This window comes from Solanum pennellii, chromosome 1, assembly GCF_001406875.1.
Source record: "Solanum pennellii chromosome 1, SPENNV200".
In the NCBI taxonomy this organism is placed as follows: domain Eukaryota; kingdom Viridiplantae; phylum Streptophyta; class Magnoliopsida; order Solanales; family Solanaceae; genus Solanum; species Solanum pennellii.
Genome location: NC_028637.1, coordinates 77,714,955 through 77,728,173, shown reverse-complemented (window position 1 = coordinate 77,728,173; position 13,219 = coordinate 77,714,955). Strand labels below are relative to the sequence as shown.

At 38.8% G+C, this 13,219-nt stretch overlaps 1 protein-coding gene across 1 annotated transcript in view; it reads left to right on the top strand.

The window, feature by feature from the left end:
- The first annotated feature begins 532 nt into the window (after nt 1-532).
- Nucleotides 533-13,219, top strand: part of LOC107023441 (protein fluG-like) — a 60,240-nt gene continuing 47,553 nt past the window's right edge. The window contains exons 1-8 of the mRNA XM_027913906.1: nt 533-699; nt 1,957-2,227; nt 3,133-3,197; nt 3,284-3,399; nt 3,473-3,578; nt 3,664-3,820; nt 3,909-4,004; nt 4,143-4,191. Coding sequence (XP_027769707.1) covers nt 533-699; nt 1,957-2,227; nt 3,133-3,197; nt 3,284-3,399; nt 3,473-3,578; nt 3,664-3,820; nt 3,909-4,004; nt 4,143-4,191 — 1,027 coding nt within the window. The remainder of the gene's footprint in view (nt 700-1,956; nt 2,228-3,132; nt 3,198-3,283; nt 3,400-3,472; nt 3,579-3,663; nt 3,821-3,908; nt 4,005-4,142; nt 4,192-13,219) is intronic.

The window sequence follows — 13,219 nt, the reverse complement described above, 5'->3', positions numbered from 1 at the left end:
ACACGTTTCACGGGTGTGCCAATATTTTTTGCAATGATCACACCATGGCTTCTTGTTTCTGTTCTCTCCATTCTTCACTGTTACAAGAGCTGAAGAGTCTATAACAGGTTTAATTTCAACATTTAAATCAGATTTTAACATAACTTTCCTCCTAGTTTCCTCTCTCCTAACTTCAGAAAAGGTTTCACGAAGAGAGGGCAGAGGATTTTTTCCTAGGATTCGCAACATGACCTCGTCAATCTCCCTGCTTATTCCTGCTAAAAAACGTAAACTCTCTCACTTTCTTCCTTTTTTTTTGCTTTCACACAATCCACAGAACACTCTCATTCATCATTGTAGCACTGGTCTAACTCCTGCCACAATGACGCCATTTCATTCTAATAAGTAGTAAGTTCATTCTCACCCTGCTTAGCTTGCCATAGTTTAATTTTTAACTCATAAACTTGAGAGGCACTTTTTACATCAGAATATGTCTCCCTAACAGATTCCCACACATCCTTAGCCGTGGGGCAAAAAGAAATGAGATTTACCTATGACTGGTTCCACAAAATTTATTAACGAAGCAATCACGAGTGAATTCTCTGATCTCCAGGAGTTCGTCTTAAGGTCTCCAACTTTCGGCTTTTTCGTTTCTACGGTCACATGTCCCAGCTTTCCACGGTCATCGATTGCAAGCTTTACGGACTGTGCCCATTCCAGGTAGTTTTTCCCATTAAATTGATGAGAAGTAAATTGGAAGGGCATGTGAGAAGCATTGCCCCCTAGTGTCATCAGATTTTCTGCAGGAGCTTCCAGAGAAGAACTTTTGTCTTATGTTGATGTTTCAGAAAGATGCTCTTCGTGAAAGGCTATTTTATCCATATGATATTAGGAGAAATTGTCCCGCTTTGATACCATGAAATTTTTTAGATACTGAAAAATATATTTTATTCATAGCGTTTGTACAGTATTTATAGGAGAACAAGTAAAGACCAATTAAACTAATCAATCCCTAATTCTTAGGAAATCCTTGAATCAAGGGATTTCCTCTAAACTATTTTCTTAGAATAATATATTCTAATCCTATATTTACAAAAACAGGTTCTAATCATATCTGCTAGCTTTATTTGTGGGGCAGATCATAATCAAATCAGTCAGCTCAATGGTGGAGCAGATTATGACTAAATCTGCCAACTCATTCAACACTAACATATGGTGCCTTCGTGATGAGGACGACTAGGATCTAAGAGACACAACTGCACTTTTTTGCGAAATGTGGATGCATGGTTATCAGCAGTGAGAAACAGATAGAGTAGCTAGCTAGGGATAATAATACATTGCACAGGAGTATGTTCACTCAAGACAACTAGGTGGAAATATGAATTCCAATTGGAGATAGTAGCATTTGAATGAGGGGTAATGATATATCTACTACACATGCCAGTCAAGGAATAACAAAAATTTAAGTTAACGAGTGTATACAACCTGACTTTGTTACTACACAAATATAGAAGGAAGTACATGATATAATATACATGTTAAAATGCACAAATTAGAGAAAGTATATAGATTTCATGAGGACTTGATGTTGAATCTTATGTAATTAGATGTTGGTTTCCTAGAGACTCCTTAGGTTGTACATATTTTGTTGGTATGGTAATATTTCACATTCATCTTTTGTGTGCTTCTCTTGGGATGCGTATAGAACATGACTGGCTTTTCAGGCAATAATTATTTCTTATTGACCAGAATAACATAGAGATAAACCAAATATAAAAGTTCCCTCCACACATCTTATTTAGGAGTGTCCTTGTATTATAAATTGTTATTACTTCATTCATGATGCCTGGCCAAGGACAAGCTGATAGTGTTCTTCTCATTTTAAAAAAGATATTTACTTATTATGTTCATCTTGTCATAATCATGGATCAGTTCTTACACATTAAAAGTTTCCCCCCTTTGTCATTCTTCTAACAGCAGTAACTGTATCTTCCAGGTGAATCTTAATGAAATTTGTGAACTGTATGGCTCAAGCTTATCCTTGGATGCTGTTGAGGAATCTCGTCGATGCTTAGGGTTGGAGGCGAGTGCTGCAGTTTGCTTTAAAGCAGCAAGAATTGTTATCTTACTTATTGACGATGGAATTAAATTGGACAAAAAACTTGACATCAAATGGCATGAAAGACTTGTACCAACAGTTGGTAGAATACTACAAGTTGAGCATGTTGCTGAAAATATCCTTGAAAAGGTAATGAAATATTTTATATAATAAACTAGATACACAACATTAGATGTATATTAGGCCTTTAATCGCACCTTAATTAAAAGAGTTCTCTAAATTACTACTGCAATATACTGTCATGTTGGTTTGGCTGCTTGTCCTATCACCAGAAAGCCTATATCAGTATAGTTACTTTACTTATGTTTGGAGGTTCTCTTATATACGGGAAATCAAAGAAATAGAATACAGTTAGTAGAAGTTCAACAGAAGCTAACAAAAGAAGCTAACCAGCACAGTTGCAAAATTGATATGGTTATTATAATCACTTAGGTAGATTGGGATTGAAACTAGAGGTTTGTGTAGATACTGTCTATCATGAAAGAAATGAACACATAAAAATGGATTGTCATTTCATAAGGATCAACCACCACCTGACATTTTAATATAAGTCCTCAATATGGTTCAACATGAATACCTTAGTTCCAGACTAGGACTTCTATTCATTTCGAAGTTACTAGCTCGACGGAGAGGGTAGATAAAGGTGTACATAGAAGGATGGTTTGGTACTTTCCCCTGTTTACGAGTAGCTACTGTATATTAACATTAACTAAGTACTCACTTAATCACACTTTGTATATAGAGCAGATTATACTTTTTTTTTGGTCACATTGAATAAATATTTTTTGTTATCTCTCTTATGTTTCCTACTTCTTCTTCCCCGTAATAATTAGGACATATCCCTAGATTATATGTCTATAACCTATAATGAGACATTTACATCTAATCCTTATGAAGTGAATTACTACAATCATTGGCATAAGTAAGTGAAAAGCTCATTCTTTCAGCATTCATATCTCTATTATATTTTTCTCATTGTTCTATCTACTCTCTTATATTTGCTAATATATTTCTCCTCTTATGTTCTATTGCAGGGTTCAAATGGGAAGTCATGGACACTGAGTTCATTTGTGGAGACTTTCACTAAGGAACTGAAGTCATATCCTTGAACGTTTTAGTAAATATATGTTTCTTTTGATTTATTATGAGTTAATATCTCGCAAGTTGTTACTTAGTGTTGAACACAGAAGGTGATAAAGTTGTTGCCTTTAAAAGTATTATTGCACATCGTAGTGGCCTTGCAATTAATTCAAAAGTCACACAAAAGGAGGCTGAGGAGGGCCTGAGTGACATTTTATGTGGTGAGTCTTACAAGATTTGGGGTTCTAATGCATGACTGTAAAATAATTCTGATAATAGATTCTGTATTTCCAGCGGGGAAGCCAGTCAGAATCTCAAACAAGAACTTTAGTGATTATATTTTTATGCATGCTTTGGAGGTGGCTCAAAATTTTAATTTGCCAATGCAGATAGACACAAGGTGAAAAACATACTATTTTTCTGGTTATATGTTATCTTGTTATTATTATTCCTATAGTCTTTGAAGACTAGAATTTTCATTACAGTTTGGAGGAGAAGGATTTGGATCTGAGACCAGGGAATCCCCTTAATCTTCGCAATCTTCTTGAGGATAAGAGATTCACTAAGAATCGTTTAGTGCTATTACATGCATCATTCCCTTTCTTAATGGAAGCTTCATATCTTGCTTCAGTCTACCCTCAAGTATGCTCTTTTCTATCAACAATGCCACATTGGAGAGTTCCTCACATATTTATAAACAAGCTTATATTTTTGTTCGTGTCATTTACAGATCTATCTTGATTTTGGGTTGAGGATTCCTAAGCCTAACTTCCATGGGTTGGTGTCCTCAGTGAAAGAAATTCTAGACCTTGCTCCTATCAATAAGGTTATTTCTGCACTTCAACATAAATAAAACTATATTTTCAATTAAGCCTAAGCGAGTTCAAATTATTACATTGATCTCCTCCTCCATCGCCTTTATGATTTCACTGTTTATACTCACGTATATTTTAAATATCAACAGGTCATGATCAACAGCAGTGGCATCGCATTTGCTGAAAGATTTTACCTAGGTATTGCTTGAGATTCTTATCTTGAATATTACTACAACGACCAACCCACTGAAATTCCACAAAATGAGGTTCCGGGGGGCTAATGTATACACAAGCCTTACTATTACCTTCTTTGAGGTAGAGAGGCTATTTTTGGAAGGCCCTACACTCGAGCAAATCAAAGCATTAATTAAAAGAAAAACACGACAACTAACAGTAAAGTAGTACGGAACATATGCAAAATGTATAACACTAACAACAAGGTGCAGTAACCTAAACATATTAAACGACACTGATAATCAGAAGCTAAAAACCAAAACTACATGAATATACTAATATTACGACTGACACAGAGCTCCACCCAGCCAAATACTGGAATAGGCTAGTAATAAGACCACCTCTATACTACATACTAACATTCTACTCTTATCCACGACCTTGACACCCTTCTATTCTGTAAGTTATGGATGCGTCATCTCCTGCCTAATCAACTCTCTCAAATACTTCTCTCTTGGAGATCGCTTCAGTATTAAGTCTCACTTCCACGTTTGTCTCATGCATCTCATCACTAATTTTACACTCCATACCGAGTCTTAGCTTGGTCCTACTCAACCTGAACCCTTTAGATTCTCGATTCTTTCTCCACGCCTCCAATCTATCGTTGACTCCTCTGCTAGTCTCCTCGATGAAAATAATGTCACCAGAAAATAATTCGAGGAACTTCCACCTGAATATGTCGCGTAAAGTTATCCATCATCAAGGCAAGGGCTCAGTGCTGAGTGCTCTGAGTTTCCTCACAATATTCTTACCCGAGTATTGGCTCTATCATATATGTCTTTTATAACACTAATATAAGCCACCAATACATCTTTAGACTCCAAACATCGTTAAAGGACTTCTCTTGGGACTTTATCGTAGGCCTTTTCATGATTAATCAACACCATATGCAAATCTCTTTTCCTCTACTTATATTTCTCTATCAGTCTCCTCACAAGGTGAATGACTTTAGTTGTCAAACGTCCTGGCATATATCAAATCTGGTTCCTGAAAATGGACACGTCTCTCATCACCCTCATCTCACCACCCTTTCTCAAGCTTTCGAGATGTGATTTTGTGTACCTTTTTGGTTTACTTGGCATCCAAATATCTCCCACACGCCTCAATCGTGTGGAGTCACGGAGTGTGCCACGTAAGACAAAAGGTGCACAAAATTAAAAAATAAATAAGTTCAGGGGTAACAGGACCTTAGTTTAGATGTGTCTCTGTAATTTTCGTCCTAGTCTAGGGGGTACTTGTGCATTTTCCCAAAGATAAATAAATAATGTGGTTGGCCAATGTAGAGGCAACGGTTGCAGGAGCGACTCAAGTGTTTTAGTGGCCTAAAGAAAAAATTAAACGGGGCCTTAAACTTAATTTGTTAATAACTTTTATATAATTTATTTCTTCTAGTTTTCACCTTATAATATAATCATTCTTATTTTAAATTATTTTTCATAAGATATAGTACTCCAAATATGTTAAATTTCTTCTAATAACCCCTTCATTTTTCACGAATGTTTACTTTTTCTATAAATAGTATTCAATTTTTGTTGTCAAATAATGACTTCTAACCTATTAATATAAAAAAAAAATGAGGCCCCTTATATTTGGGGGCTTAAGGCACATGTCTTTTTTTTAACACTGTCGAGCCACCCCTGAACGGTTGTCGACAAAATAATATGACAGGTGCAATTTGAACCAATAAAACTGATTAACTATACCGGATTACTATTTTGCCTATAAATAGAGCCACCAACTCTCATCTCAAAACACACCAAAACTAAAGTGAAATGAAAAGAAAATAATATATAGAAAATATGAACTGTATCTTTAAGTGTTTGATAGTCTTTTGAGATTTTCAAGTGTAAAAACTATCTCATCATAGAGTGGAATTACATGTTGAATATTTTTGAGTGTGGAGACTACAGTCACACTATCGATTTCTCACAATCTTGAATTTTATTATATCAAAGTAAGGACCTTAATCACACTTGTTGCTTGCTTCAGCAACACTCCTTACTTGAGCACTCACACTTGTTTGCCCTCTTGATTTCTTACTTACTTGGTTACTTTGTTTCTTGCTTGGTTTGCTTTCTTTGTTGGTTGGTTACAACTCAAATGGATCACCTCTATTTATAGGAGGTGATGGAAGAATTTAGAGAGGTACATACTACTATATTCTAGAATATTCCTAGCTATCTTTTTCTAAAACTATTCTTTCTAGAACATTTCTAGACCATTCTATCTAGGATACTCATTCCAGAGATCTTTCTTCAATTCTCTACAACTCCGAAATATTCTACATTTTTCTTGATTTATCTTAAGTAAATAATTATGTTGGTTATGAATTCTTAACATTACATTGCTCCTTTAATTTTAATTGAATCATTTTCCATATTTATAACTTGATTATTTATTACTCTTATTTTCTCATTTATTAGCGTGAATATTGTTTTTCTAGGTTGTTATTTTTCAATGGTGTGGTATGAGATACATGAGTAATGTCAATGCTCCAAGTTACTTATGAGAAATGGTGTCTACATATGAAAGTCATTATTGATTCTCAAGATATATGGAAAGTTATAGATAAAAAAACATGCAAAACCTGATAATGAAAAAAAATCAACTTAAAATAATCAGAGATGTCCTAGAAAGGACAAGATGGAAGGATCGACAAGATCCACTGTCACGATCCAAAATCAAATGTGATGACACTTGTCTAATCCCATCATGACAAGTCAGCCTTCAAACCCAAACAATACAAAAATGGGGAAAGTAAAACAATAACAACATCAGAGCGGAAAACTTAGTCATTTAAAAATACTTTAAAACTTGATTGTCACGTGTACAAGTCACTAGTATGGTAATACAAAATTTGAATGATAATTATACAAGTCTCAATGTCTTTGTTTCTCAAATAGAACAAAACATAAAATAAGGAACCAGAGGACCCACCGGGACGACAAACAATTACCTCTCAATGTATCCTCAGAATGCCTATGAAATAGATTAAGGAGAAGGATCAGATTGGTCCAATCTCAGAACCTACACAAGTGTTAGCAATGAATTATTTATTAATCTACAGTTTATCCCCAACATAGGACCATGATTAGGGGTATTCAATTAGATCAGTCTCATGGGTTGTTGCCTCCTTCGGTTAGATGTGGTACCTTTAGTGTTGCTGGTGCTACATTTGGTGTTCCGATTAAGGTCGGTCCCATTCTCTGCTTCTGCATGCTGGACAGAGGTCAAGACTCTAGGTATCCCTTATTTGGATGTGATTTCGTGGCTTTACCCCCCCCCCCCCCTTTTTTTTTTTTCTTATTTTTTGTGTGATTTGGGTTTTCATGCCCATTTTATCGATTGCTGGTCTATTATGATGATTTAATTTGAAGCTTGTGTATGTGTTTTACTCCTATAGTTGATTTCCTTTAGTAGTGGATCGACTAGACTGTGTCGCTTCGATTTGGAGTAATGGGTGAATAACTCCTCCGAGGAGTCTCCTCGTGCCCTTGCCTTGATAGGCTATTGTGTTATGGCCCATGAACTGTTGGTTTACTTTTTGCCACCTTTGTTGTGTAGTTCTTGTATGATGTTGATCCTTGTTTGATAGGTGGCTAGACCAGCTCTGCTCGATTTTAGATTTGTGTGTTGTTGGGCCTAGTCGTCTTAGGAGGTTGGCTTAGTTGTGTGTTGGGTGGTTTCCCTTCTTTAGTTGTTATGCGGAATTCGAGATAATACGAGAAAATATAAACGCGAAAAATAAAGACAACAGATTTACGTGGTTCACCAATAAATTGGCTACGTCCACGGGGAAGAGGTGGAGCAGTTTTATTATGGAGAGGCAAGAACAGAATTACAGAATAGGGTTTGTCATAGCGTCTATATATAGTGCTAAGCTACGCCCTAACAGGTCCGATCTGTTTGTAACGGGTCCGATTCAAGGCATTCAACAAATCTCCACCTTGACTTGAATTCTCCGAACAGATTCTTCAGACGCACTATGATAGTGCCAGGCCTCCCCCTCTTCCTCAGAGTTGCCCCGCAGGGCAATTAACAGCTTCTGATGTTGAGCAAGTCCAAACAGTGTTGAAACTTGCTCTGTGGAACCGGCTTTGTGAACATATCAGCAGGATTATCAGCAGTTCCTACTTTCTTCACCTTGATTCTCTTCTCACTTCTCAGAAAATGATACCTTACGTCAATATGCTTGGTTCTCTCATGATGGACTTGATCCTTGGCTAGACAAATTGCGCTCAAACTGTCACAATACACCGTAGCCTGATCATGATGCAGACCAAGATCACTAACCAGCCCTTTCAGCCAAATCCCTTCTTTTGCAGCCTCTGTCAAGGCCATGTACTCCGCTTCCGTAGTAGACAAAGTCACTGTAGGTTGCAAAGTTGCCTTCCAACTGACGACAGATCCTCCAAGGGTAAACACATAGCCAGTCATCGATCTTCTTGTGTCAACATCTCCAGCATAGTCAGAATCAGAATAGCCAGTAACCAAGCACTGAGTATCACCTCCATAAATGAGACCAACGTCAGATGTACCTCTAAGGTACCGGAAAATTCTCTTCACAGCCTGCCAATGTTCTCTCCCTGGTTGTCCCATGAATCTGCTCACTACACTGACTGCATGTGCTAAATCTGGCCTTGTACAGACCATAGCATACATCAAACTTCCTACGGCACTGGCATAAGGGACTCGTGACATATACTCCTTCTCTTCTTCTGACTGTGGAGCGAACATGGCAGTGAGATGGATATTGGCAGCACTGGGGGTATCAATAGGCTTAGATGAAGACATGCCAAACCTCGCCAAGACCTTCTGAATGTAGCTTCTCTGTGACAAGAAAAGTTTCCTTCTCTCTCTGTCTCTAATGATCTCCATCCCTAGAATCTTCCGAGCGGCTCCCAGATCCTTCATCTCAAACTCAGCACTAAGTAAACCCTTCAGCTTCTGAATGTCATACTTCTTCTTTGCAGCTATCAGCATATCATCTACATAAAGCACCAGATAGATGAATGAATCATCCTTGAGCCTATTGTAGTAGACACAACAATCATATGAGCTCCGAGTATAGCCCAACTTCACCATATAGCTGTCAAACCTTTTGTACCACTGCCTTGGAGACTGCTTAAGTCCATATAAGGACTTCTTCAACTTGCAGACGTGATTTTCCTTCCCTGGAACTTGGAAACCATCCGGCTGAGTCATGTATATCTCTTCCTCCAACTCTCCATGTAGAAACGCTGTCTTCACATCAAGTTGTTCAAGCTCCAGATTCTGATGTGTAACTATCGCTAGTAACACTCGGATGGAAGTATGTCTGACCACTGGTGAGAAGATCTCATTGTAGTCCACTCCCTCTCTTTGGTTGAAACCTCTGGCAACAACCCTGGCTTTATACTTGACTCCTTCTGCTGGTGATATCCCTTCCTTCTTCTTGAAAACCCATTTGCAAGTAATAATCTTTCTCCCCGAAGGCTGTATGACCAGATCCCATGTCTGATTCTTGTGTAGGGACTCCATCTCATCTCCCATAGCGGCAAACCATTTTTCAGAATCAGAACTTAAAATGGCTTCTTTGTAAGTAGACGGCTCAGATGTATCTACCTCTTCAGCAACCTGCAGTGCATAACCCACCATGTCCTCAAAACCATACCTCGTAGGTGGCCGAACTCCAACCCTCCTTGGCCGATCTTGAGCTATACTCCGATGGATATCTGATGGCATAGATTCTGGAATATCAGTTTCTGTCTGTGGCTCTTGATCCTCCTCTTCAGGTTCTTTCAAATCGCTCTCGTTCTGAATGACTTGAAACTCCACCTGTTTATCAAGACTCCCAGTTTCTGACGTAGTTGTAGGCTTCACAATGGTTCTAAGCAGAGAACTTTCATCAAAGACAACGTTCCTGCTCATAATAACCCTCTTTTCTGCTGGAGACCAGATTCTGAAACCTTTCACTCCATCTCCGTAGCCCACAAATACTCCCTTTTTAGCTCTTGGTTCTAACTTACCTTCACTGACGTGATAGTAAGCCGTACAACCAAAAGCTTTCAGATTTGAATAATCAGCAACTTTTCCTGACCACATCTCCATAGGTGTTTTGCACTGTATGCCTGTATGTGGTCCGCGGTTAATCAAGTAGCAAGCTGTACTAACCGCTTCTGCCCAGAATCTTCTATCTAGCCCAGCATTAGAGAGCATGCACCTTGCTCTCTCCAGAAGTGTTTGATTCATCCGCTCAGCTACACCGTTCTGCTGTGGTGTATTTCTGACTGTACGATGTCGAGCAATCCCTTCATCCTTACAGAATTGATCAAATTCAGACCAGCAGAATTCCAGCCCATTATCAGTTCGCAACCTCTTGATCTTCTTCCCTGTTTGATTTTCCATCAAAATTTTCCACTCCTTGAACTTCTGGAAAGCTTCACTTTTATGCTTCATCATGTACACCCAAGTCATCCTTGAGTAGTCATCAATCATGGACACAAAAAATCTGCAGCCTCCCAAAGACTCAACACGGCATGGACCCCAGCAATCAGAATGGATATAATCAAGAGTGCCTTTTGTTCTGTGAATGGCTTTTGGAAACTTGTTGCGATGTAGTTTTCCAAAGACACAATGTTCACAAAACTCTAGGCTTTTAACCTTATGACCAGCAAGAAGATCCTCCTTTGACAGAATTTGCATCCCTCTTTCACCCATATGACCAAGTCTCATGTGCCATAACTTAGTCATATCCTCCTGGTGAACTTCTGACGATGCAACATGGGCTGAACCTGTAACCGTGGAACCTTGTAGAAAATACAAAGTACCACGCATGACACCTTTCAGAATCAGATTTGAACCCTTCCAGACCCGCAAGACTCCATCTTTTCCCGACCAGCTGAATCCCTTGCTGTCCAAAGAACTGAGAGATATCAGATTTTTCGTCATCAATGGAACGTGCCTGACCTCGTTCAATGTGCAGAAGCTACCGTCATGTGTCCTTATCTTGATCGAGCCTGTCCCAACCACCTTGCAGACAGAACTGTTGGCCATCGAGATGCTGCCTCCGTCTATCTGCTCATAAGTCGTGAACCACTCTCTCCTAGGACAGATGTGATAGGATGCCCCAGAATCGAGAACCCACACATCTGAATGATGAGTGTGCTCATCCGCAACTAGGGCAATGTCTTCTTCAGAATTGGTGTCTTCTTCAGCAACAGCAGCAGAAACTGATTGTTTTTCCGATTGCTTCTTCTTCTTCGGACAATCAAATTTCCAATGTCCCTTCTCCTTGCAGTAATTACAAACATCATCTGGCTTTGCACCCTTCGACATCGGCTTATTTTTCTTTCCGCCGTTTTTCCTTCCCTTTCCGCTACTGGTGAACAGACCGGAAGGCTGTATGTCCGTACTTGTGCCGTTAGCCTTATGCCGTAATTCCCTGCTATGAAGGGCCGATCTGACTTCTTCCAGCGACACAGTATCTTTCCCAACAATGAACGATTGAACAAAATTCTCAAACGACATTGGGAGAGATACTAACAGAATTAGGGCAGCATCTTCATCCTCGATCTTCACATCGATATTACGCAATTCTAATAACAAAGTATTCAATTGCTCTAAATGTTCCCTGAGTTGTGTACCTTCAGCCATTCGTAGACCGAATAGACGTTGTTTCAGAAGCAGCTTGTTGGTTAGAGATTTTGTCATGTACAAACTCTCCAGCTTCAACCACAGACCAGCAGCAGTCTCTTCATCCGAGACCTTCGTGATGACGTCATCCGCGAGACACAGCATGATCGTCGAGTGCGCCTTTTCCTCTAGAATCGTCATCTCAGGAGTAACGACGGCGTTCTTATCTTTCGACAACGGCGCCCAGAAGCCTTGTTGTTTCAACAAAGCCCGCATCTTGATCTGCCATAAACTGAAACTGTTCCTCCCTGTAAATTTGTCGATTTTCACGTTCAAAGCAGACATCTCGAATTCTTCAAGAACACCGATTAACCGAGAGGCTCTGATACCAATTTGTTATGTGGAATTCGAGATAATACGAGAAAATATAAACGCGAAAAACAAAGACAACAGATTTACGTGGTTCACCAATAAATTGGCTACGTCCACGGGGGAGAGGGGGAGCAGTTTTATTATGGAGAGGCAAGAACAGAATTACAGAATAGGGGTTGTCATAGCGTCTATATATAGTTCTAAGCTACGCCCTAACAGGCTTGGGCCCAACATACAGAATTGACAGATAATTAAGGGCCCAATCCCGTCCTTTCTGTTTGTAACGGGTCCGATCTGTTTGTAACGGGTCCGATTCAAGGCATTCAACATTAGTTATGGAAATCCTCTTTCGATGCTTTTGTCCTTTGTCTTAATCTCTTCTCAATTGCAGAATTGTCTTAAAACATATTCTAACCTTTTGTCAGTGTTTAAATCCAGAAAATTGTGAGAACTCCCTATATCAATTAGGACTCGTACAACCTTGCCTTTAACGGATATTGTAATTCTCATAGTCCTAAAGTCATGCAGTCCATTCATGACATGAACATACACATAATGCAGAATGTCCACCTGATCCGGGGAATCGCCTATCATAGTCAATAATTCGGTAGGGTCTACTGCCACTTCCTGCTCTAATTCTTTAACACCCTCAATTTCCTCCTCTACTTCCATAGCAAATAATTTCTGCTTCCACTTACAAACAGGCCCATACACATAATTTTAATCACAATGAAAACATTGTCTTTTGCTCCTCCTTCATCCATCTCAGCAAGTGTTAATAGTTTGACATTTTCAGGTTAGCTTTGGAGTTATTGGAGAAGGTCATAGAGTTTTTGTAAGGGTTTGGATGACTTCCACTGGATTGATAGGTGAATTGATAAGAAAAAATGGGATGAGTAGCAATAAATTTGGGAGTAGTTCTAGAATTGAGAAGTACAGAAGGTCCTGAAAATACTTGTTTCGGGACAACTAAGTTCTATTCCTAAATTTTAGCTATGTTAACTGC